Source organism: Meleagris gallopavo, chromosome 1, assembly GCF_905368555.1.
Source record: "Meleagris gallopavo chromosome 1, MGAL_WU_HG_1.1, whole genome shotgun sequence".
NCBI classification, from domain to species: domain Eukaryota; kingdom Metazoa; phylum Chordata; class Aves; order Galliformes; family Phasianidae; genus Meleagris; species Meleagris gallopavo.
The window spans coordinates 190,098,735-190,124,873 of record NC_139404.1 but is presented as its reverse complement, the minus strand read 5'-3'; the positions used below and the strand labels follow the sequence as shown (position 1 = coordinate 190,124,873).

The 26,139-nt window shown below is 42.5% G+C and overlaps 1 protein-coding gene across 8 annotated transcripts in view; it reads right to left on the bottom strand.

Moving 5' to 3' along the window:
- TENM4 (teneurin transmembrane protein 4) overlaps positions 1 to 26,139 on the bottom strand; it is a 594,920-nt gene that overhangs the window by 59,032 nt on the left and 509,749 nt on the right. For 6 of the 8 annotated variants that reach the window (XM_085216460.1, XM_085216463.1, XM_085216464.1 and 3 more), the window contains 6 exons: positions 20,971 to 21,232; positions 14,143 to 14,410; positions 11,796 to 11,939; positions 10,546 to 10,795; positions 7,887 to 7,907; positions 845 to 1,077 (listed from right to left, as the gene is read on the bottom strand). In XM_085216460.1, coding sequence (XP_085072586.1) covers positions 845 to 1,077; positions 7,887 to 7,907; positions 10,546 to 10,795; positions 11,796 to 11,939; positions 14,143 to 14,410; positions 20,971 to 21,232 — 1,178 coding nt within the window. The remainder of the gene's footprint in view (positions 1 to 844; positions 1,078 to 7,886; positions 7,908 to 10,545; positions 10,796 to 11,795; positions 11,940 to 14,142; positions 14,411 to 20,970; positions 21,233 to 26,139) is intronic. The other 2 variants (XM_085216462.1, XM_085216467.1) reach the window with 1 other exon arrangement.

The following is a 26,139-nucleotide window of genomic DNA, read 5'->3' as shown; positions in this document are numbered from 1 at the left end:
TCATAAGCACCACAGAAGGTGTATGTACCAGCAACATCTTCCACCCCATCTTTACACTCTATGTGTGTTTTTTTCCGAGGAGCTGTGGACAGCTGGGAGGGACGGCATCCTCCATATGCAGGGCTTGTTACCTTGAGATTGCCAGACTGAAGTCTTGGCTATGCATAGGACTGCATATGTTTGGCTAGACCTGTTTTGAACAATTTAGTTCACAGTCATGAAGGCTGTGTGATGCTTTTATTCTGATTTGACTGTGCTTTTATCAAATATAAGCAAGATAATCATGAGCCAGGTGAAGACGTACTCAACTATACCACTTCCTACACCAAAATTAGCACCCCCTCTATATAAGATTCAAGACAGATGCCATGATACGTAATGCTGATGTATAAACCAGAGTTTTATGTATCTCTGAGCTGTCTTTAACTTTGTTAGGATTTTATATATAGCAACGCTTATAGAGCTTATTTTTTAAGTCAAGAAAGCCTCAGTGAATTGAACATAAGTGAACCTTACCCAGATTGGTAAGGATCAAACACTGTTATTTGATAAGGAGGAGGGATAGCTATAGTGGGCATAAAATTGATGGGTAGTTTTATTCTGTTGCCCTTTGCACATTTACCCATGGCGACACACCTCTGGTTTGGCACTAATCCCAGCCACTCAACAGTGACTGGCTGAGAGCGAGACGTACGCTTTTTTTCCCAAAGGCAAACCCTTAGCACATATTTGAGGACTGGTTTGAAATTGCCTGCAAAATCCTGGAGCCTTTCCTCCAGCATTACAAAACAAGCCACTTTCAGAGAGATCCCATAAAAAGCCTGTGGAGAAGAAGTAGTCTCACCCCTGGGATTTGTAAGGGTAGCATCGGTGCCTTTGCCTCCATCTCCGCAGCGGGTATCATCAAATGGGAGGCACTGGTCTCCAGTTCCAGCCAAGACCTCTGAATTCTTCACAATGTCTTTCACTGAGGTGGTTGACTTTATTTTGTAGATACGTCGGCTGTTGGTGTCAGAGAGGTAGATGGAGCCGGTGATTGGATCTGTGGTCAAGTAATACTTATGAGCTGGGCTGTGGCTGAAAAACAAGGGCATGATGTTATTATTTTTTGGGATGATTTTCTTCCTTATGTCAACAATCAATATAAGCACTTTAGAGAATAAAAATGCACAGGGTAGACACACTGGGAAAGGGAAGCAGTGCTGTATTTGAAAATCTTAGTACAGGTGTGTTAACAAGCTCAATCTGTGACCAATTGCTGTGCCTGGGAGTGCTCTCTGGCACTGAAAAGGAAAAGGCTTGCTGAACAAAGACAAACACATGCTAGGAACTACTACAGATCGAGTTCCAGTGCCTGGGATCACTTAATTTTCTTAACATAGCCCTGAAACTGGTGCTAGGGCAGTGCCAGACAGTGAAGGGAAGGTATAGTATGCTAGACCAAGAAAGCAAAGTAAAAAATAAATGTATAAATGTAAGGAAAATCCCAGGACAAAAAACCCAAATGCAAACCTAAATATGAAGCACTTGAAGATACAATTGTGAAGATCACCCCATTGGGGCTTAGCTGGTGATCTTGCATATAAATCCCACTGACTTCAGCAAAGACCCTAGCATCCTTTCCTGTCCTTGTGGAGATAAGGAACTTGCCACCACCGAATTCACCGGGCTTCCATGAAGGGAGAAACCAAATGACCCTTAGAGAGTCATGCTTTGCCCTAAAAAGCAACATGAACCAGAAGTGCTGAGGAATCTGAACATCAGACCTGTGTTAAACAAGAAAGGGTTGCTATGAAAATGGAGTGAGCAGATATAAGGATAACATTTTTAGCTCCATGGCCACAACATTAAATGAATCCAAGACTGAATAAATGGATAATGTCTCTAGAGGCTCTTGAGACCAGCTCTGATGAGGCCCTGGGCAACCTGATCTGGTGCCTGATCTAGTGGTCAGCAACCCTGCCTGCAGCACTGGGGTTGGAACTAGAAGAGCTCTGAGGTCCCTTCTAACTCAAGCCATTCTATGATATACCAGTATCTGCACTGTGGAAAGTATTTGATGGAATTGGCTAGAAGCAATAACCAGATTAATTTAAACACAATAATTTAAGCAATTTTAAGAAATTGCTTTTGAAGAATTCTATCTATAGCTTGGTAAGACTTTCTTTTCTTAAAAGCTTACCATCAGTGTGTATTGAGCTGCATCTGTTCTAAGCCTGAAACCAACACTTGCAGCACCTGCTGCCTGAAAACAGGTCTCCATCTTTCTAAGAAAGACCGAGCAGTAATTGGAAGGCGTACAAAAATGTCTCTCCTTTTCTCCAGAACACCTCAAAAATGTCCAAACTCATCAGCTAACTAGAATTTCTAATAAATGTACAGACCACAGTTCAGAGTTGTGCTCCTGTGGAATGTTCCAGGAGAAGCTTGTTAGAAAGCTGAGTGTCAATCATAGTTGACTCTGTCCCTCATATTAAGAAATTTCCTCTCTCCTTCAACCTCTACATTAGGTAAATTAACCCCTCTTCAGGCACATAAAAATTACTGAATTATTGTCAGGTTTAAGAAGGCATTCTTCATTCAAATTACTTAGTACTTAGGGTAAAAAAAGAAAAAAAGCACCTTTCTGATTTATTCTAGAATATCCCCTGGGATTTATCTTATTAAATGTGAACAGATTCCATTTCCACAAATGACACTGATTCTTGCTAAATAAAGTACTCTGACCTTCAAGACCGCTCCAGCCTGACAGTTGAGTCTCCATCAGTATTCCCTCCCAATGACAGCAGGCTGGTAGGGTGTTATTTCATTTACCTGTGTGTCACTCACGCTAAGCAAGTGGCCTCAGCCCTGGTGGAGGAAGTTCCCAATGGGAATCCATCATTTCTTTTGATCAGAGCCTCGCATTGTTCACTGATAGTCCCAACAAAGCTCAGCTGAACGTCAGTCAGCTTTTGTGTTGTCTGTAATCTTTATTTTGCACAGGAGGTGGACAAGAGGAGGAGATTTTTAATGGCACTTTGCAATTCTTTATCATCTTTGCCTGGAGAGCACAGATAGTTCTCACTGAGTCTTACAGCAGGCAATCTGCATATGGGTAAAATCAAACAACTTCTCTTTTAGTCAAGCTTCTCAACATACATGGTCTAACAATAGGATGGGGGATGATGGCTTTATACTAAAAGAGGGGAAATTTAGATTGGATGTTAGGAAACAAAATGTTTACACAGAGTGTGGTGAGGCCCTGGCACTGCTGCCCAGAGAGCTGTGGGTGCCCCATTCCTACAGGTGCTCAAGGCCAGGTTGCACGGGGCCCTGGGCTTCCTGAGCTGGTGGGGGGCAATCAGCCCAAGGCAGATCTCCAGAGGTCCCTTCCAACTTCTACGATTCTGTGGTTTTGTGATTCTGTGAAACTGTCTTTTCAGCTGTGTGAGCATTAGGAATCATTAGTTCATCTTTATCGGCTAGACTTATGTCTACAGGCAAGGCTCGTTATGGTCTCCTACGCACTGCTCCATGCGTGGGGCTGTTGTGTGTAGGAAGGCTACGTTGGATGGCTTATTCAATGGAGTGCTGTGGAGCAGGGATGCTAAAACACAGACTGTTAAAAATGAACAAGCTGGAATTTACCCACTGGTTTTGGCCACCGGTTTTCACTACAGGGAAAGAGACACATTCTGACTTCGCATGAATTGCATAGTGTTCTACACTGGAGATTTTGTTGAACACTTTGAGATCCTTCAAATCTCATCAAAGGATGAGAGATGTTGAATAAGCATTAATGTAAAAATACTGTGGAAAAAACAACAACAACAAAAAAACAACAAATCAAAACAAAAAACCTGTAAAGGTTCCCAACTTGCTTTGCTTCATCTGTGGTAATGCATGAGCACTGGAGCTGGGAATTTGCTGGCCTTTCTTTTTATTTAAAGTCACAATCAATAGGAAAATCTGAGTGGCAAATTGGACTGAACTGAGCAACAACTGAAATAAATCTGCCTGGGGCAAAGCAGAGAAGATTTCTGTCTTTTCCTTTCATCCTCTCTCATTGCTCAGTTAGATAAAGGAGCAAAACAAAAGACAAGATTTTCCACTATTCAAAAGACAATCAGTTACAGTATTTGTAGTCTTAAGAGTATTTATCCCCCGTATTGAGAGTGCCACCACTAGGAATGGGCTGAGGGGAAAGCTGATTTCCAATTCAGATAATTCCTCCTCCTATTAAGATTTTTTCAGAAGAAACTTTGAGCACTGTATTGATAGCTTAATTCCCTGAAGCAACAAAACCAAGTTGAAAGGATGGGGTGAGCTGATCCCTACCAAATCCAGACTCTTAGTGGGTAATAGCAAGCATGATGGTGTAGTCATTGGGAATTAGGACAGTCTCGGAAGCAGAAGCCTTGCACTCCAAAGTGAAAGGAAGGTGATATGGCTTGCCTGTATGCTTAATGTGATGTGATAGCAGGTGGAAATCTCTCAAGTTCACAGAGATGCCTGTTGGTTGAGGATGCATATAGGCTCCCCCATACATCTACTTTGTCCACTTGTTTTTTCTTCTGCTTATTAGGGCAGGATAGTGCCAACACTCTATTGGGTAGCTCTCAGCTTACAAGATTCATAGTGATAAGAACATTGGGTGGATAGGCAGACATCTTGCACTCATCTAGATTGTTTCTGTAGTGCTATGATAGATGCACAGGCTGTCATTGGCACAGAGCCTGTGTTTTGGAGGAGCCTGAAGAGGGGAAGTCCTTCTCCAGCATGGGAAGTCAGACTCTAAGAAACAAAGTTGGGAAAAGGGAGATGGTCCCTAATTTCAGTAGGTTACCTATAATAAACAGTCTGCATCTTCTAGTTCATCGACTTCTGTTCAAAGCCAGGGATTGATCTAGGTGAGCTTCACATGTCTACAAGGCAGATGCTTACATATGAAGTGGCTGCCTTTATGTCAATAGAGAGAAATGACAAATTTTAGGTATGATTAATCTGACATTTATAACCATTATGTTACAAGATGAGCTGCGTCTTAGTTTTTCAAATGCAAGGCCATCTATCAATTCCTACAAAGGACAACTTCTGTCAGTGGTAACAGTATGGCTGTGGCTTGCACTGGGGTTCAGTAGTTACCCCTAACAGATAATCTGAATAGAACTCTGGTGCTTCTCTGGGTCTGATCTCTTTGTTTCAGTACATGAAACCATCCCTGTAAAACTTTCTGTGCTAGCTGCCCTCTTCCCCTCTGAGCCCTGTTGGCCACATGCATTTGCTGGTGACTAAAGAACAACTGAATTCCTGAAGTCAAGAATTTTTGTTCCATGGGGCTGTTTCCATGGCTCCATGCTCAGCACCCTGCAGCTCACAAACAGAGGATTTTATTACAGCCCGTGTGAGGTATTGGGCTTTTTTTCTCCCTGGGTGACATTCAATAGATTAGCACATAAGGAGGCCACACAGTGCAGTGAGCTGAATTTACACTTGGCCTTTTAGTGTTTTCAGTTGATGTGCAATGCCCAAAACTCTTCTAGTGTCACAGACTGGATAATAAAACTTCATAGCGATGCCATAAGCCAACCCACAAACTGCAAAGGACTTCTGATCTGATCCTAGGGCAGTTTTCTCAGACATTTATTTTTGCAACTAATTGTGGCAATTGTCTCTTTGAGGTATGAACAGAAAGAAGAATGGAGGAATATATCTATGTGTGGCCATTTTCTGCATATTTGCTAGACAGAAATGCTTCACTGCCCTCCATGTTCCTCCGGAGAAAAAGATAACACTAATAAACAGCAAATTATTATTGCCAGGCTTGGAAAAAGCCATTTGCTTCTATTGGCCCATCAAGACAGGTCCATACACACAGACATGTGGGAGTAAGTTCATATTCATCTATCGTCAAATGACAGATGGGTGTAAAACTGGGAGAGATCACTATTTGGTGATGCTTTTTGGGTTGGTTGACATTTCCATGTTGGCCCACAGCCTTTTTGGCTGTTACAACAGAGTTAGATCTAAGCAAACCCATGTTGCACTGGAGAGCTAAGCCTCTTAGATGGTAGCTGTGGAGCCTTTGGAGAGCAAGATCACAGCAGGTGACATAACTGGGAGGAAATCTTTTTTCTCTGAATTGAGGAAATTTCTGCATATGGACTGCAGCTTTTTCAAACCACTGAGATTCCCATAACTGAATCTCTCTCTCTGCAACTATTCCCTGCCAATAACGTCAGGCTTAGAACCTTATGGAGCTCAGAGCACTGCAGCTGTAACTAAGACTACACCCGCTCATTTTGCGGTGGCTCAGGAACGAAGAGGCTTCCTAGCAAGAACTGTTAGGGCAAAATGACACAGAACAGCTGCTAACTCACATGGATGACACTCTTAATGCAGCCTCAGATAGGAATATTTGATGTAGAGCTCCTCCTCTCCTCCACCCTTATCAGTCACCTTAGGACTGTACTGAAGTGGGAATGTCTTCTCTTGCTTTCATTTAATTGCTTATTTTCTAGGAATTGCCCAAAGTGAAGCCCTGCCAAATTCATAAAGCTCTGGTGGCATCTGCAGCGTTTGTGGCCGGTCCATATATCTTGGCTCAGTTATTGCCTTCATATAGAACAACACTTCTTGTAACAGCTGCTGTCCTTCACTGTCAAAGCAGGTGCACTTTAGTAGCTATGGATTTTTAGGTCATTAAGGATAGTGGCTATGTATTTCTAGGTTATTAAGGATACAACCTGGCTGTTCCAAAGAGAAATGAGTTTTTCTATTGCCTTCAAATGATGTGAAAGAGGAGCTAGGGGCTGGAACTCAGCCTGATGAAGATAGTTGGTGCAAAGGTCTTGAGTACCAGCCTTGCAGCCAAACTAATAGAAGCTTTGGGCCAGTTCATTATAGAAGCTTTGGGCCAGTTCATTATAGAAGGAAAAATCAGTCTTTCATTAATGTTTTGGCAATAAGACAAAAAAACACTTTCTACTCCATTGCATTTCCAGGCATGCAGACAAAATGAACATTTCTGGTTTTGCACAGCCTCTATGAAGCCAAACAAACAGTAAATAAAAAGCATGTAGCAAAAAAAAGTTCCCAAATGCAAATAGAAAACAAAACCCAAAACATCCCAACTCTGCAGCCTAGCCATCTAATATCGAAAGCATCTGGGAAGAAGGATGGGAAACTTGTCAGAGCCAGAGAAGTCCTTGCAAACACGAACAATGACAGGCTGACACCTTCCTGAACGAAATTGATTGGATCAAACTCACTGCAACTCCAGTGAAACCAAGTGACAAATATTCTTAGTGACAAAGACAACTGAGGAGTCTCTCTGTCGTGCTGTTTTCTTGTTGTTACCTCCTTTTTTATTGTACCTCCTGGCTAAGATTCTGTGTTGCACTACCTCCTAGTTAAGCCTTGTACACTTTCACAAAATGTGAATGCTCTCTGTGGAGAGCTCTAATTGACAAACATTTACAAAATCTTATTCCTTAGATGGGTGATGCTGAGGTACATCTGATCTTTCATTTTGTCTGTCCTCACCCCAAAACTCAAAAGGAAGACATTCCTTTTGAATCATTTTTCCATCAAAGCTCTTGAAGCATCTTGCGTCCTGGAGCTGCTCTCTCTTGGCTTTCTTGGTTAATTCCCACCCACTTTTCTTACACCCTCCTTGTCTCTATATTTCCTTGTCTGTGACTGCAACAGATCATGCCGAAGTCTGTGTGATTCTGCTCTGTGATTAATGGCTCCCCATTCTGATGACTGATCGCCTACGCCAGTTTTAATCACAGCAGCTTCATTTCCTATTGAATCATCTGGAAATGGCACTCGTGGCTCACTGTGTAACAACATGCAACAAGACAGGGAGCAGCATAAGAATTCTCCACTGGTTGGCTTACCTATGTCTGAAATCTTTATTTCTGACAGAAGACAGGAAAGCAGGGAATAGAAGAAAGAATGAGGTGTTAGCGGCTCAATTCGAAGCATTATTAGCAGATTGAAAACTTGACAGTAACTGTATCATACAATGCAATAATAAATAAAGACTTAGCTGGAATGACACTGATATATTTTATATTGGATATTACTTGTCAGTGAGCTCACTTATGTATCACTGCATATCACAAAGGAAGTAGGATCTCACCTGCTTGGAGTTATCCACTTAATGTAAAAGATAGGGCCAGGCAGACTTTATCACACAGAGCTAAATATATGTGGAAGTAGATATCTGCACAGCTTTTTTTTTCACTAGCACTCAAAGCAATATTTTGTGATTTACAAAGGTAACTTCCCAATTGCACCATTGTGGGTGGCAGTTCATTGCCATAACCTCAGGAACTCCAGCCCAGAGAACTGAAATAATCCCGAAATGGACATATTTCATGGGTCTGGTTACATACCCAGCTGCAGTTATCTGTGACCCCTCTCTACGACAGAACACTACACTTAAAGAACAAAAACAAAACAAAATTAAGAAAAAAAACAAAAATGGACTAAATCCAAATAGTGAGGGTGTTAATCTCTACAGAGATGCTGATTTGAGAAGGCACCAGTGAACTCTATTTAGTGCAAAAGCAATGGCTTTCCTCCATTGCTTTTAGTCAGCCTGCATCTGAACCCATGTACTTTATAGCACACCAGAGTGAAGAAACGTTTATTAGATCCAGTAACCTAAGTGTTTGCACAGATGAAGCAGCAATCGTTCCAGCAGATTTAAATCTGGAGTAAATTTAACTTTGTGGCTCTACGCAAAAGTCAGCAAGGCCACTCTGTCAAGGCTCCCAATTTTCTCTTTTCCAATCAGGAAACACTCTGTAAAACCTCCACCGGGTCTGGTATTTCCACTGACAATGAAACAGAGATTGGGTTTTCCAAATTGTACTTCTGGGAACGAGATATTAATCCCAATGAGTTGCAATGGGATTTTGGCCCCAAATCACCTAGGATCTTCTGGAAATCTCACCTTTGGTCATTAAAATAACTCTCTGGCACTAGAAGAATACTATATTCTTTAATGTGGACCAGTGTACAGAAGATTTATCCCACATTCTCACCTTATGAATATAAGATATATTATGTATTTGTTTATCACATAAATGAATAGAATACATCAGCTCTTTGCTTATTTACTCAAAAGGAACTCCAGCCCTCTCTAAACATGTCACTGTGGGCTTTAAACAACAACTGATTTTGTCATCTTTGTGTGGGCAGAGCAAGACATCTATTCTGCAGGTGCCAACCTTGTGACAGCTGTCTGGATTTTGTTCTCATACACCACAATCTACAGCTCTGTGTGCCAAATCAAGCCTTCAGCAAGGTCTTATGGGCCTAATGACTGTAGTGTGCTTGTTAACAAGGGACTAAATGGATCATAGAAACAAGTGCTGCTGCAGATCCTATTTTTCACCCGCAGCTTTGTGGAGCAAATGGTGATACAAAGCAGTGCTGCATGGGATCCTGCTGCTCTGGTCAGTTGTGATGGGGCCCTCCACATGGCACTCCTTGAAGAAACAGGGCCTTACTTTTGTCTCCAGAAGACAGGATGTGAAAACAGAATATAGCAGGGTTTCTTGCTTTCTGGGAGATTCTCTTTCAGACCAGATCTTAAGAGCTAAATGGGAGTGCCAACAGTCCTACAATGCAAACTTCATATTGAGCTCTCGGGACAGGTTCTCCAAGTAGAGAAGCCTCATTCAAAAATACTGGTTTAACTCCAGTGACATTCCTGGAGTGAGTCTATTCCAGCCACATGAAGAGTCCAGAACCAGGCTCTTGTGCTTTGAAGTCTTGTAAATTGTTATAGAAATGTTACAAATGAAAAATATTACTACTGAAGTCAATATGAAATTTCAGCTCCAGTCACAATCTATTTAATTTCCTCAGAACTTGTGATAAATCCGTAATGTTCTCTCCCCTTCATTATTTTTAGTGGTTGCTCTTTAACAGGCCTCCAAAGTCTCTCCTGACATATTGTTTTCCTTCGTTATTTTGAGGTAAAATGAAACGCTTCGGGTACTCTAAGATGTTCCATCTATATCTTCATCCTATAACAGCTGTTCAGTTGGAGAGTAGAGGGAGCCAATATGTGTTTGTCCCTTGAAAACAACCAGAAAAACCTCGGGTTTGTGACTCCCTAGGTGATCATCCTGTCTTAAGTATGAATGATCATCTATCCTGATTAACCTCTATGTACTGTCATCACTGCTGTGTCCTTCCAAGTCTGGGTTATCCTGGAGGCTGGTTGTTAATTTTAAGAATTCCCACTGGCCTACAAGTAGACCAAATGGGAGACATTAACACAGTTTGATTTAGCAGCACAAAAATCTGACAATATTTTTAGTATGTGATGAACTTGCTTGGCCAAATTTTCTCTGGTGTAAGTCAAAATTAGCACAGTTGCAGAAGAGGCAAATCTGGACAGGTTTTTTATTTTTTTCTTTTCTTTTCCATTCTTTTTGTGCTTTCTATTACAACTTTTTTCTTATTTTCCTTTTGGGTATGCAAGACTGTGCAGAGCTTAACTGCATAATTATAACAGCCACATGCAGCACAATGTACCTTAGTTCCAGTATGTTGGTGACATTGCCAGAGGGAAAGATTCTTCGGATGTAGTTGAAATCTCCAACATAAAGACTTCCATCAGATCCACACGTTAGGGCAACAGGAGCCAGGAGTTTGTTCCCATCTGCAAGACCATTGCAGCTTGGACAAGAAATACTACGTCTACGGCCATTGCCCATAATGCTTCCAATTACAGGCGGCTGCTGGGAAATAAACTGGTTTTCCCCATTTCCTTTATGCAAGATACCTAGAGAGAGAAAACAGTAATAATGAAATCAAGAAATTGAGACTCACAGGGAGGATACGTGGCACTGCTGGAAGCGGCAAGGAGGTGTACCATTTTCATAGTACTGTTCTGTGATTGCTACAAGGAAGGCTACCTTATCTGAAGCAAGCATTTTTTTTACAGGCTCATTTCATTCCTCACGAGGTAAATGCATACAGGGAGAACAAGACTGCTTGTATTTGTGAATGAAATACACTTTTCAGCATCTCATGAATTTTCACTTTCCTTTTCTGCTCCTCTTTGCCCTGTAATTTGCAGGCTACCAGGTAAAAAATAAATAAATAAATCTCACGAAAAGATAAGAGACAAGAAAGCCATGGTGCATTCTCTAGAGGAATGTTTCATCTACAAAGCTTGGAGGAGCTCAGTGTATGTTCACTATTAGCACAGTGTTTTCAGCCATGGTGTGGGTTGAATTTAGATATTTGCTCCCATATCACTGCTACCATTCAGAGACAGACAGTGCTTCCATCTTTTAATTGCATTCTGATCACCTTTCAGGTCTCCCTGTTGCTGTCCTCAGTTCTCTTCAAGGACTCTGGAGCCTTCCATTTTCCCTTATAATCCATGAAGCTTCTCGTTTATGCAAGTCCACTTGCACACTGCATAATGTGGCTGGGTGGATTTATAATCACTACTAGTGACAACTTGAATACACTCTCTTTGTTTATTTTAGAATTATTTTCCTTGCTAATCACTTTTTTTAAGAAAATACAAAGTTAGGGGTGCCTATATATTTCATGGGCATTCATCTGATTCACCATTATCAGCTTCTTTTGGATTTACATGCACCAAATTGTTTCTAAATGTAGATTCCATAAACAATTTTTGGTAGAAAACAGGATAGAGTTCTTATGTTGGTCAGCTTTCTCCCCTTTTCTTTTAATTGAATTCTTAACGATAAGCAACTGGGCCTTGCCGCACCGCAGTATTCCTTGGTTATGTGCTACAGACAACCTACCACTTTGTATGTTGAGGGCATGGTGTTTGTCCAGGGACCATCCTCCAAGCTTGGAAGCATCAATTTCATAACCCTGAAGCACAGCTGTCCTCTTCTCCCACAGGATCAAGTCAGGACACGACTCGTACTCATAACCCACGGAAACTGTGAGCAAGAGTGAAACAAAAGAGCCTCCCCAGATTAGTAACTTGAAAATGTACAGTCTGCACACTAAGAATTTCAGCTGAGTTGGGTAGGAACAGTACTACACTCAATTGCCTATTTCATTTAAAATGCCATCATCATAACGTGGACTTGCAGTGTTTCCCACTTTAAAGGCCATCTGCATTTAAAAAGGTCGACAGAGTTGTAGATGTTGGACAAATGTGCTAAATACTTAAAAGGCATTGCTTTAAAGACATATCTTAAAACAGTGACTATTCTAGAATGTAAAGCAATGCTGGATGCCTAAATGGGAGGATTTTAATCTATATCTGCCATCTTTAATGTAAGCTTGCATGTCAGGAATTTGCTGAAAATCATGGCCTTACTACAAATGAAACAATGGGCATAGAATGGACATCAGTTTTAGATGAGGCTGACTTGTGGTCATTAATAATGTCAACAAAGTACAAAGAAGAACACAGTTTTGCTTGTTATGATGTCTAATCAGAGTCTTTCATAACCCTGCTACACATACTGGAGTTGTTTAGGAATAAAATGATGTCAGAAGAGGAATCATATTTTTGACAGAATAATGGCTCCTTTATAGTTTTCTCAGAAGTATCAAGATCCTGTTTTATTGGCCTGCTTTTCTTCTGCCCTACCTTATCTTTCCAGCACTAATGGCTGGAACAGAGGAAAACTGTAAGTTCTGCACAGATGAAAAGCAATTACATGGCTAATTTTTTGCCAGTAAAAAGACAAAAGTCTGATCTCCAAAACAGTGCTGAGCTGTAAGTGAACTCAGTATTCCCCACAAAATACAGCCTTTTGAAAGTCACACAGGGGGAGATGTAGTTCAGGAAATGAAGGCTTGATATTTTCCACTGTGCTAGTGGATGAAAGCATTAGAAGCCTGAGTGCTGATGTTCTGAGAACCCTGGGGCTGCAGAGCTGTGCCATGCAGTATGCTGGGATCACCTGCTCATCTAGCATCTTGCAGAGCAGATAAACATAGTATTTCAGTACATGCTATGAAGGCACAGTTCTCATTCTGGGATCCAGACTGGGTAAGGTTCAGCAAGTTATATCGCTCAGCGTGCTCAAAACAGCTGAGTTTAGTGACTGAGTAGAAGAAATGCACATCTTCTCCCTCTTAGAAAACAAGATGAGAAAGAGACTTATCTTCTGTGAGGCTATGAGGAATCAGGGCACCATCCTTCTGTCAAAAAGATATCTATTTGTTAAAGATCTCTCCCATCTTGTTAATAGCTCTGCTTTACCAAGGGCTAGTCTACCTTCAAGATATTTGACTGTATCTCCTCTGGGTGTTCATCAGAAGGGAAGGAAAAACTGCAGAGAAGCATCACCTCTATTCACTACACACTCAAAACACCTCCCTCCCGGCAACATCACACATTAGATGTCAGGGAAATTTTCCACTGAGTGAGTAATGTGATGCTGGAACAGTCTGTCCAGAGAAGCTGTGGATGTCCTATCCCTGGAGATGTTCAAGACCAGGTTGGATGGGACCCTGGGCAAACTGATCTAGCGTGTGATTCAGTGGTTGGCAACTCTGCCCATGGCAGGAGGGTTGGAGCTAGATGATCTTTGAGATCCCTTCCAACCCAAACCATTCTATGATTCTAGATCCTATGTGGCATGTTGAGTATGTACATATGTTGAGTCTGTCTGTCCTTGGACATGAAGCTTCTGACAGTGTTTTGCAGGCATAACTGACTGCACAAGACACAAAAGAGAACATCCTAGCTTGGGATGATGTTCTTAAAAAGGTAACAAAGGGGAAACTATGAGATGAGGGTAATCCTGAAGGTCAGGCAGAAGGAGGGGAAGAGATTAGGACTCCGTTCTAGGGATTCATTTCAAAGAAGCGCTGACAGCATTCAGCTGTAGGTGAGAAATAGCCAAATGCCTCCAGTCCCAGTTCATTCCTTCTGTATGGATACGATAGCAGCCGCTCAGGATGTATGTGCTGGGACAAGAGCCAGAGAATAGATAAGTATTCATCTGCTGGGAAAATGTGTGCTGCCTGAACAGCTGGGCCCTATCCTCTCCAAGGAAACAGCAGTGAACCAGCAGGGACCATTTTATGTGTTAGCAGTTGGACTGTATCGATCTGCGACACGGCTTCTGCATTGCCACTTAGCGGCTTCTAAAAAGAAACACAGGCCCTGGGGTCACTTACCGAAGGCTTCTGAAAGCCCATACACCTTCTGGCTGTAGACATCTGTCTTATCCCAGATGAAATAATAGGACAGGTCTGGAGCAGCTGCAAACCACTTTCTGAAGAGGCGTCCCTCGACGGCCACCATGAGGTGGACTTTCATGAGGTTGAAGGGGATGGTGGGGTGGGTCATGCTGATCCTCAGGACTGATTTGTAGCCAGCCGTGCGACTGCTCAGGTAACTCACTTTTATTTTACTACCAGAAACGTTAATCTCCTCCTGTAGAGCCTGTGGAAAAGCAATCCGGGAGATGTTAAATCAGCAGCGAGCAGACAGGAAATGGTAGCAAAGATGCAATTAATCAAACACACCTTTATAAAAGCTCTGGTAGTCCTGTTTAAAAAAGTACACCTAGTAGGCATCAATTATGAAATCATGCATGTAATTTATTGAGTTAGTTGTGAAAGCCAGGAAAACTCCTCTTTCTTCATCTCTATTGCGTGGGAGAATAGCAGTGGAAAGTACCAGGTTTAAGTGAGTATTTACAATGGGACTCTGCTAAAAGGAGTACATGGACTCCCAAAGGTGAAAGGAGCTTGGTGTATGAGAGGATTGCAGTCCATCAGTATAGGTTTCATTTTCTCTGCTGCCTTGGTAGGTTTCAACAGGTGCCGATGGGAAGCCTGATTTAATGGCTGGCAACCCTGACCATGGCGGAGTGGTTGGAGCTCCATGATTTTTAAGATCCCTTCCATCCTAAGCCATTTTACAATTCTATTATTCTAACCTTTGCCTCTTGGCCTTTTATCCGACTAAAATATCAAGCCCTACTTGGCTTGTATCCTCACAGATGTTTCCTGGTCCTGATGGTAACCTGCCATTCTTCCATGTCACTAATTGTGCTCCCATCCTCCCTCCTCTGGCTCACCCAAGTCTCAGTGCTCCTCCTTCATCCATCTCTGTAACTGCTCCTCTCTCACCTCACCTCTTTGCCCTATGTAGCTCTTTTCTCTTTTTATCCTGTGCCCTGGCCTTTTTCAGCCTTCATGTTTGCTCCTACTTACCCTGATGCTTGCTTAGAATTCTTTCCCTCTTAGCTGTGCCATGAAGCTCTTGACCTGATCAGCCACAGTCAACCTCTTTCCCTCCGCTAGCATTATCCTTTCCTCTTCTTTTCCAAATTCATCAGTATTCTAGGTGAGTTGCTTTGTTTTCTCTTCCAGCCATGCTGTAGTGGTATTTTTGTGGTATTACTACAGGGGTATCCCAGGGAGGTACTGGAGTCACCGTCCCTGGAGGTGTTCAAGAACTGTGTAGATGTGGCAGTGAGGGATGTGGTTTCAGTGGGCACGGTGGCCATGGGTTGATGGTTGGATTAGGTGATCTTAGAAGTCTTTTCCAACCTTAATGATTCTATGATTCTTTGACTTTATGATTCTGTGATTCTGGTGACTGGGACAGTCAGTTGTCCCAGTACAGAATTTCACGAAGAACTGGAGAAACAGTAGGGAAAGTTTTATCTGCTTTGAAAACAGAGAAGACTCAGTAAAGATGGGATTTTCAGGTAATTTACCTGCCAAAGTATAATAAGGCCTAGAAGTCCTTTTCTAATTTATTTATTTTTAGGTAGGGAAATGCAGAGGCATTTTCTGGAAGGCAATCTCCAACCTTGCTGCTTCTCCCCTGCAAAATACTGATAAAATAAGGAGCATTTCTTCCTTAATTCTTTGGGGAAGTGAAATTAGTTTTCCCCTTCCAGAAAAACTTAATCCTTAGGTAAACACTGGACATTTTCAGCACAGGGCAGCAGCCTTTAGCAAAGTTTGAAAGATGAAGGTAGAATCTTAGCAGCAAGTCTGAAAACTTGGGCTGATAATGAGATGTGTCAGAAGGTCAGAACTAGCTCTGTGCTCTCCTGTATCACTTCTGCAATATTTCATGTGCTGGACCCCAAATGAGCCATGAAAATACCTCCCCAGTGATATTTAGCTTTCGTTATACCAAGGGCATGGAGGCTTGGAGGCAGATGGGTCGAGAGACGCTTCCATCACAAAGGGATCACAGCTGCACTGGTGTCCTCCAAGCCACATCTGTGCCTCCTACACTCTACTCCTACATGGGAGCAGTAAAATTCCCTGATGTGACAAGTAGTTCATCTCTTACAGTTGCTTCATCTCTTAAAGTCAGAGCTATAAATGACGACAGATGCAATCTGCCCCCTGAAAAAGACCTCTTCTAAGCTATTACCCAAGGCCTAACACTTCTTCAAGTGGTAACTTACAACCTCCGAGCTTGCAGCACTTGACCAAAGGACGCATCCAGAAGTTAAAGTGCTGTTCCACTGTGCTCATAAATATTTACTTTCTCTAATGCAGCCTTTTCAATTTACATATCTCAGTGTTTAGGAGGGTGAAAAATGACAGAACTGGGAAAACCTAAGAATTTTAAAAGGTATTTTATGAGCTCAGCAACAAGCTGGTCTGGGACCAGGCTCAACCAGAGACCAGCTGAGCCAAGCTGCTGTAAAGGTGGTCCCTTGTATCAAATCTGTCTTTATATGTAACCCTGTTAGGAAAAAGGCAGGCAGAAATAATTGTCACTGAGGTACTATTTGCAACGTCTGGTTCAAATTCCTGTCAAAAATAATTATTTCTCTCTGTCACGATCTGTCTCTGCCATCTGCTATTTCAGAGAAAGGGTCAGTACAGAGGTATCAGTGCAGGGGATTGTCTTTAAAGTGCCTGCTTGAAGAGCTGGTTCAAAGGGTAATCTGGATTGCTCAAAATGCATTTGTAGTTTGTAAGCAGTACTAAACTAGCAACAAAGCAGGGCATGGGTGGGAGGATAATCCAATAGACCAGTGGTGGGGGAAGAGGTGAAAACAAGCTTTAAAATACTCTGAATGCACCAAAATTCATTTTGCCAATAGACAAGGCAAGCTACAATTTGGCCTTTTTTTTTCTTTCTTTTTCTTTTTTTTTTTTAAATTAAATACAATGCTGAGAAAGAATTTTGACAAAGGAAAGCATTTAGGGCCTGATTCAGGGACTGTAACACAGGCATGTAGTGGCTTTGAGATCTCAAAAACCTCTGCATGGGGGTGACAGATCTGACATGGACCTTTTCGAGATCTCCATCCCTCTGAAACTACACTTGGAGTTCTGAAGAGACCCTTCAGGGCATCCTAAAAGTCACCAAGCTGTTCTTCCAAATCTCCCTATTGGCAGCAGGCAGAGGTGGGCTCTTCAGAGGGAGAGTCTTGCCCCAGTAACGTAGGAGTGGGATTCAATTTCAGTTTAAGGCATCTAAATCCGCTTGACATACAAGTGTGTGTATGAGGCAGACATCTAAGCATTGACTATAGTAGAGATCTAACCAACATTGTCAGTGGGAATCAGATACTTTTAAGATGGTCAGCGTAATTGATCTGTAGGTTCTGCTGACAGTACTGATTAGATTTCTGTCAGGTTTAATGGGAGTGTGGACATTTAGCACACATCCAGATGACTGCAGGTGAACATCTGATTTAGATGCCTTCATCTCAAAACGAATGCCAATTAATTTGATTCCATAACTATAGGTGTCCAGTGCAATTCAGAATGTCCAAGTTATGTGTGACACTCATAGGGTTTAGCAGATCTAATGCAGGACACGCATAGAATCACAGAATCATAGAATCACAAAGTTGGAAATGACCTGCAAGATCATCTAGTCCAACTGTCCTCTCATTACCACTGCTATCACAAGCACTAAATCATATCTCGTAGCTTTTCATCCAGATGCCTCTTGAACACTGCCAGGGACGGCAACTCCACCACCTCCCTGGGCACCCATTCCAGTGCCTGACCACTCTCTGAGGGAAAAAGTTCTTCCTTACGTGTAACCTAAACCTCCTCTGGTACAACTTGCAGCCATTTCCTCGGGTCCTGTTTGTTGCTTGGGAGAAGAGGCCAACCCCCTTCAGGAAGTTGTAGAGTGCAATGAGGTCTCCTCTGAGCCTCCTCTTCTCCAGACTAAACAATCCCAGCTCCCTTAGCTGCTCCTCGTAAGATTTGTGCTCCAGACCCCTCACCAGTTTCGTTGCCCTTCTCTGGACACGCTCCAGGGCCTCAATGTCTTTTTTTGTAGCGAGGGGCCCAAAACTGAACACAATACTTGACGTGCAGCTTCACCAGTGCTGAGTACAGGGGGATGATCACCTTCCTGCTCCTGCTGGCCACACTATTTCTAATGCAGGCCAGGATGCTGTTGGCCCTCTTGGACACCTGGGCACACTGTTGGTGCACAGCCGAGCATCAACTAACACCCCCAGGTTCCTCTTCTCTTCCACACATCCCCAAGCCTATAACGCTGCATGAGGTTGTGGCCAAAGTGCAGGACCCGACACTTGGCCTTGTTGAACCTCGTCCCATTCACCTAAGCCCAGTAATCCAGCTTATCTAGATCCCTCTGAGGGACCTCCCTACCCTCAGGCAGATCGACACTACCTCCCAGCTTGGCGTCATCTGCAAACTTACTGAGGGTACACTCAATCCCTTCATCTAGGTCATCAATAAAGATATTAAACAAGATGGGGGACACCACTCGTAATGGGTCGCCAGCTGGACTTAGCTCCATTAGCCACTACCTGCAGGGCACAGCCCTCTAGCCAGTTCCTTACCCAAAGAAGGCTATACCTGTCCAGGCCACGGGCAGCCAGTTTCCCTGGAAGAATACTGTGAGAGACTGTGTCAAAGGCTTTGCTGAAGTCTAGGTAGATTACGTCAACAGCCTTTCCCTCATCTAGCAGGCTGGTCACCGAGTCATAGAAGGAGGTGAGGTTGGTCAAGCATGACCTGCCTTTCATGAACCCTTGCTGGCTGGGCCTGATTCCCCTGGACGCCATGCACAAGCCATGTGATCTCTCCCAAGATGATTTGCTCCATAACTTTCCCTGGTACCGAGGTCAGGCTGATAGGCCTGTAGTTCCCCAGATTCTCCTTATGGCCCTTCCTGTATATGGGAGTCACATCTGCAAGCCTCCAGTCCTCTGGGATCTCTCCAGATAACCAGGAGCGCTGGTAGATGGCTGCAAGCAGCTTGGCAATCACCCCCGCCAGCTCCCTAAGCACCCTTGGATGAAGCCCGTCCGGTCTCATGGACTTGTGACAGTCCAGATGGAGGAGGAGCTCTCTGACTGTCTCCACCTGAATCACTGGGGCTGAAGGTTCTAGAGTAATCATTCTGGATTGGCAGCTGGAGATAATGCATGAAATTTACAGGGTGTTTCAAATGGCACTATATATTTATAGTCAGGAATTTGTATTGAACCATTGCTTATGATCTACATTCCTGGCCATTTTCAGTCAATAGACAGATGCATCCTTATTGAAGAGGAGTTTTAGAATGTTTGAGTTCAATAGATATAATTAACACAATCTAATAAGTATCCCACCAAATAATGAGTGAAGTTCTGATTGCATCTTCACTGTATCAGATAGTTGCTTCGAAGGGGCATTAAACATTGTTTTTCACAGTTCTTGTTGGACTGAGAAAAAGAGATGTGAAAATCAAACCAAGAATTTGCAATTTGATGGACATTACAAGACATGGGATTTATTTAGTAATTAAGCTGGGACAAACTCAGAGACTCTAATTGGAAATAAGTGTGAGAAAGGTTCACAGGATTTGGTCCAGAGGGAAAGGTAATGAGATGACTAGCTTCATTTATTCAGTACCTGGTTCAGTACCTGGTGTTCCTACAATTAGGAGATGTGAAGTGACTTCTTTCCTCATTAACGCTACTGAAACCTCAGTGGAGTCAAGCAGGAAGCACACAATTTGTTGCTACACTTGTTATTATTTCTACCTTGGCAGACTACTATTTGTCACTAAAAGCAATACCCAGGATACACTGAGTACTGGCATCTAGGACCCAGGGAATAACATGTCCAAGAAAGGAAAACTTTAATTCTGCTAATCCATACATTTCAACACAGTGAGTATTTTTACAGAGGAAGGGTCATTCAGTTGTTTGGCTCATTCAGTTCAAAATCCAACTTTCCACTCAGCAAAATACTCTGAATTCATACCATGTTGCTAAAACTAGTTTATGTGACTTTATATAACGTGACCAGGAATTGGTCTCAGTGATGATTATGGGTCCCTTGCAACTCAGGATATTCTATGATTCTATGGTACTATCCTTCATTAAAAAAAAGGAAAATGGGGATGAGAAAGGACAATCCACACTATCCCTTTGCTCAACTATTGCAGGTATCATGGCATGAAATAAAACTCAGGTTCTTGGTACACTTGCCTTTTGCCATGTCGCTTGCTGGCTGACTGTGCATCTCAGCATCTTTGCAGACTAATGGCTGCATCTTCAAACCCTGTGGGTAATGCCCACTGGGTTAAATCTGCTCTTGAATAGGAGAAAGGCATTGGAGCAGAAGAAGTTCATAAGCCTTGCATGGGGCGTTGGAGTACTGAATGCCAAAGAACTACCTGAAGATCACTGTGGCCTACATCAGGCCTCAATCTATCTACCACAGATGCTAAAAGAAATCAAAGCAAGGCCCAGGCAGGATTCCACTGAAAGATGCAAGCATTTGGTCTCCATCTCTAAGGGATAAGGTGAAATAAACCTTCTGGATAAGGGAAAACAACCCTTCCAGCTAAATGTGTGTTTGGAAGAGACAGCTGTTGGCAAAAGTCTGAAAAATGGGGAAGCAAAGGGGGAATGCTTCTTTTTAGAATAGTAGGTAGGGGAATAGAAAAAGACATAGAGGCATAATATTGTTCAATTCGCTCAGAGTAGGCAAAAGAAGCAGAGAAAATAACTGGATGATGTTTTCTCAAGCTCATACCTGGATTTCAGGAACAATAGGACCTTTCTCGGAGCAGGAACTCGCAAAAGCCGTCAGAGGAGATGGTGAGACCACAGGGTTGGGTCGAGCAAAGTTACTGAGATCACAGCTCGGGATCTCATTCTCTTCGTGTCTCATGACGATGGTCTCCATGACAAAGAAGCGATCCCATGGCAACCACAGCGTGTGCTCCTGGGTGATGAAGGGAGCCCGTTCAAAGTGCAGGATAATGGAGATCCCGCCGATGGTAACGAGATCAAAGCTGTTATAAGAGATGGAATGCGAAGTTAGTGTAAGCAACATCCTGAAAGAATACACGCTTGAAGGAGAAAAACAATCATCCTTCTAGGCCACAGAAATACCATCACCCACATTTTACAGATACGGAATTGAAGAAGCATTTGTTGAATGCTTGAAGAAGCATTTGTTGGGTAAAAGCAAGTAGCAGAGGCAAGAGAACTAACCTGGCATCTTTTTGTGTTGTTCCCTTGTGAATAAAAACATCCCTCTCTCTTTTTTTCAGACAAATGTTTATCTGTGCTATTGGTTTTCTAGTGTTATTTGACCATAAATACTCATTTTCTTTTTTCTTGGAGTATCTGTCAGCCACAGTTGCAGATTGGATCCATTTGCACAATGAAATAAACTATTTGGAAAGTAGTTTCTCTGACATGCCAGCATATAAATTGTCTTGGCATCCACTGCTAACCTGACTAATACCTAATGCAACCCAAGGAACATGTGGAGCCCAGTCATGGACTGCACTGTACTAGAAACAAGGAAGAAATGGAGACTAGAAGGCTGTCCCTGTGCCCAGTACTCAACACTCATACACATATCCTTTTTGACTCTTAATCGTTTAGGGCAGAGTAGATAAGCCACTGCCTGTGGTCCAATTACAGTCTGCAACTTCATCCTATGCTACCCCCAGCTAAGCGGCTTTTCTCTATGAGTTAGTGTTGGAGAACATTATGTTGGGTGAGCAGACAGCCCGCCACAGCTGTCTGAACGGATGTTATCTCAACAAAGGAAATATTCTTCCTCTTGATGTAAAGATGTTGGGATGGAGTTTTAAGTTGTTTTCTATTTCCTTTGTGCTATACTTAAAATTCATGCCTTGTCAGAAGACGATTTAGTGGAGCACCACAGGATATATCTATTATGTATATACTCAAACAAGAGGTGTGACTGAGAAAGGAAAAGATATCAGTATGATTTGAAGACCTTCTGGTTTTGCTTCTTTGTTTTTTTTTTTTTTTTTTTTTTTTTCCATTTGTTCTCCTCAGTAGTTATGTATTCAGGCACAGAAGGTTTTCTAGTTATCTCTTCCATCAATCTCACTTGAGGTGCTTGGTGCTGATGTCTGATGGTCTCACACAGAACTACTTAAAGCTTGGGGAGGCCTCCCCGTTTTCAGTGGAGACACTCAAGTGCTTCAGGGCTGTGTGCTGAAGCATTTTTCTGTGCATGAGGACCAGGTCCATAAGCACTCTGACAGCCCAAAGCCAGCACCTTGTAATTAAAATGTGATAAAGCAGGTGAAAAAAGTCCCTAAAATTAGCATTTTTAATTGATCATGAGGCTTTTGGGTCTGCTGCAAAAACCTCAGAGTAGCAACAAAGGATGCACTGCCCACTTTTTTTCTGATAGACAATAGATTGAGGTGCCACTTAGCAAACAAGATATGAAAAGACCAAGTTATTCTGGAAAGAAATAGGAGGGAGTGGAAAGCATTTTAGAAACCCGAAGACATGTTTATTCCACCACTCAAGTGGGGACATCCACTTCCCAGCCCGATGGAGCTTGGATTGTAGAGCCTAATAAGCAACTTGCAGTTCCTTGCCAGCAAAACTGCACAGCATTTCTGCTTTGATGAGAGCATTTTTAACAGTCAGTTAGCATCTGGCAAGCCTTTCAGCTACAAGGGCGAAACTCTTGCTGGGTGAATCTGGGCACTAAGAAGGGCAACAGGAGGGAAGAAATAAACATTACAAATGCCCATGTTTTTAGGCAAGTGGGAAAGTGTTTTTATTTGGAAACACCTCCATTTTGCTTCTTTGTGAGACATTCTTGGCTCCAACCAAGCCTTGGTCAGGGGTGGGGTAACGTGTTCAGGGAAACAGCCTTGCCTCCCTGCATATGTGAAACAGCATGCAGAAGGTGAAGTGCTGCCTCCATGTTAGCTCCAGCAGCTGTGAAAACACAGAGATGTAGAGAACACAGAACTGCTGCTCACGAGCTGTTCTTCCCAGAGTCACAGGGTGCAGCTCTGAAGCTCCCCTGATGAACTGAACAAGAGTACAGCTAAAACCAAACAGAAAATCCTAAACTGAAAACACCCTCATCCCGGTTTCCCTTAGTGAAATTAAATTTAACAGGAAATAAAGTTGTCTTGGGATTGAAAGAATGAGATACTTTTGATTCTGGTTTTGTTCCTGATCTCTGATGTCTTTTTTTATCACTCTAAAAAAATCGCACTTATTGTACAGTCATATTGTTCCATTTTCCTTAAAAGGCTCCAGAGAGGAAGGCCAAAGGCTGAAATTCTCTATTTACCCACAAAGCAGGCTCAACAAAATCCCAACCCAAAAGCACAGAAAAGTGTAACCCTTTCTCATCTCTACTCTGGAAGGTCCATGTGCTTGGACATTATATAAGAGCCATTGACAAAGTTGCTGAACGTGATAGTGTCAAAGTTGTGCTGAAATCCTTCCTATCATTTTATTAACACTGTGCCAACAACCACGTGATGACTCATAGACTTTACAAGCTACAAATTTGATCAAATTTAAGGTTCCATTTGAAAGTATGGCTTATGGATTGGCAATGCATGCAGCCTGTTACTGCAGATCAGGCGAAACTACATTTTGCTTAAAAACATCAACTTCTTAAAACACAGTGACTCAATCACGTGAAAACTGCACTGTGGAAAAGCTGATGAGAAAAGAGCTCTATTTAGAAAGAATTCCGAAAGCCATCAAAATACATAATAGAAACAGTAATAGCAATAATTCTCTATTTGATTTTGAAAGTGCTTTACAAATAGTATTTAATAAATGATGTTGCAACCAGAAAGGAAGGCAAGTAAATGTTATCTTCCTTTTACAGGCTGGTTGGCTGGCCCAGCAAGGCTCATCTCACACTACCTGCTAAATTGGGAACAAGACTAAGAGTAGAAATAAAGGATGTCTAACACTATTTGCTGCCCTGATAATTTTAGTCTGAACGCTCTTGAAAATTTTAAGGTAATTTTTAGAAGACCTCGCTACTGAGGAAGCCATTGGATTCAGAATCATAGTAACACAGAATTGTAGGTGTTGGAAGGGAGCTTTCTAGATCACCTAGTCCATCCCCTGCTAAAGCAGGTTCCCTGGAGCAGGTTACACAGGAAAGCATCCAGGCAGATTCTGATCATATTCAGAGGAGACTCCACAGCTCTGAGTGCAGCCTGTTCCAGCCTCTGTCACTCTGAAAAGAAAGAAGTTTCTCCTCATGTTCGTACAGAATGTGCTGTGTTTCAGTCTGTGCTCAATGCCCCTTGTTCTGCTGTTGGGCACCGCTGTAAAGAGCCTGGCCCCATTCACTTGACTCCTGCCCTTTGGATATTTATAACACACTGATAATATCCCCAGCAAGTCTTCTCCTGTCCAGGCTGAACAGTCTGTTTACCTGCCTATTTACTACCTCCAGAGTACGCGGATGCACTGCTATGCCTTTCCATTTGAGAAAATATCTGCCTGACAATTTTGGAAAGTATTTTTATGATCCATGAGACGTAGTTTTGCAGTTGGACAGTTTGCGGAACGTCCGTTACATACACAGGGATTCTGCAGAAGCAGATTGATCTGAGGGGAAGGTGAAGGAAATGAGTTGAGAAGAGCTGACATCGCGCTTCTGAGCCAGGCCGCACTCTCGCAGCCACTGACAGAAATCCTGGCTTCACTGGTCCCACTTGATCTCAGACTCCCTGGTCTGCAACAGCTGATCTCTGTCATTTTTATCATTTGGAACCGAGGGTCTGGCAGGGGCTGAGTCAGCAAAGCTCACTGAACATTGGTGGAACATACTGATGTCATGGCTGCGTTGCTTTCTGCCTGGGACCTTTGCCAGAGGTTGGGAAGGACGTGGTGTGCAAGCCCTGGTCTAACCCTACAGCAGTAACAGAATTATTGCTACAGGAAAGAAATAGTAACACAACTACTGCAAAGGTGCTGGGATAGCACTGCTCTGTGCTCTTGCCCTGTTATGTTTACTGGCTAGAGATGTGGTTAAAAGCAAGGCCCCTTCTCCAAGCAAAGAAACAGTCCTTTCCTCAAAGTCCTTTCAATCTAAGGGAAATATTACACATGGTAATTGTGTGTTATCTAGGGCAAAGAAACAAGTAGATGGAAAAAGGTTCTGGAAGGTATTATTGCCCACAAACTTTGCAGGCATATATATGTGTTCTAATACATGCAAATTTTGTGCAGGTTTGTTCAGAGCAGTTTGATGCTGAGAGTGCAGTTTCAATCTCACTGTCACGCAAAGTACGTTCAATGAGTTTGACAGAGATATTCTTAGCATAAATGTGCAAGACTTTTTCCCTTTTGCAGTGATGCCTAAGCTACATGCAATACACAGGCACCAGTTCCAAAGGTGTTTTCTGAAGGAGAGCACTGGTTTTCCACTCTTTACCATCAAGAAGTTACTATCACATCATCCAAAAGGTGGAGCATCAGTAAGACAACTTAGTCACCATTACTGTTGGATTAGGTGCAAAACCCCAAGCTTGAACAAGGCAGCATTCAGCACATGTTGCTAGCACGTGTACCTCTTTTTCATCACAATTCTACCAGCTTTTCTTGCCAAGTCAAACCTTTAATGGAAGTGGTGGATTGGAGGGTGCTAAAATCTATAAATCCTCTCCCAAGTGCTAGTGGTAGCAGTCAGTACATGGAGCATGTGCAGCTGGAACCCTTTATGTTTCATTTTTATTCTTAAAAGAAAGGGAGCCAATTAGCACTGACAGACAAAAGATAAGATGAAAGACTTTCTCAATTTGCCACGGTTTTGTTTTGGTTGAGCGTGATTGCTCAAATATTAAGCACTTGACTGTAATCTTAATGACTTCTTCCTAATTATTTTAACATGAATTAGTAAGAATAGAACTGCAGGAAACATCTTTTTTTT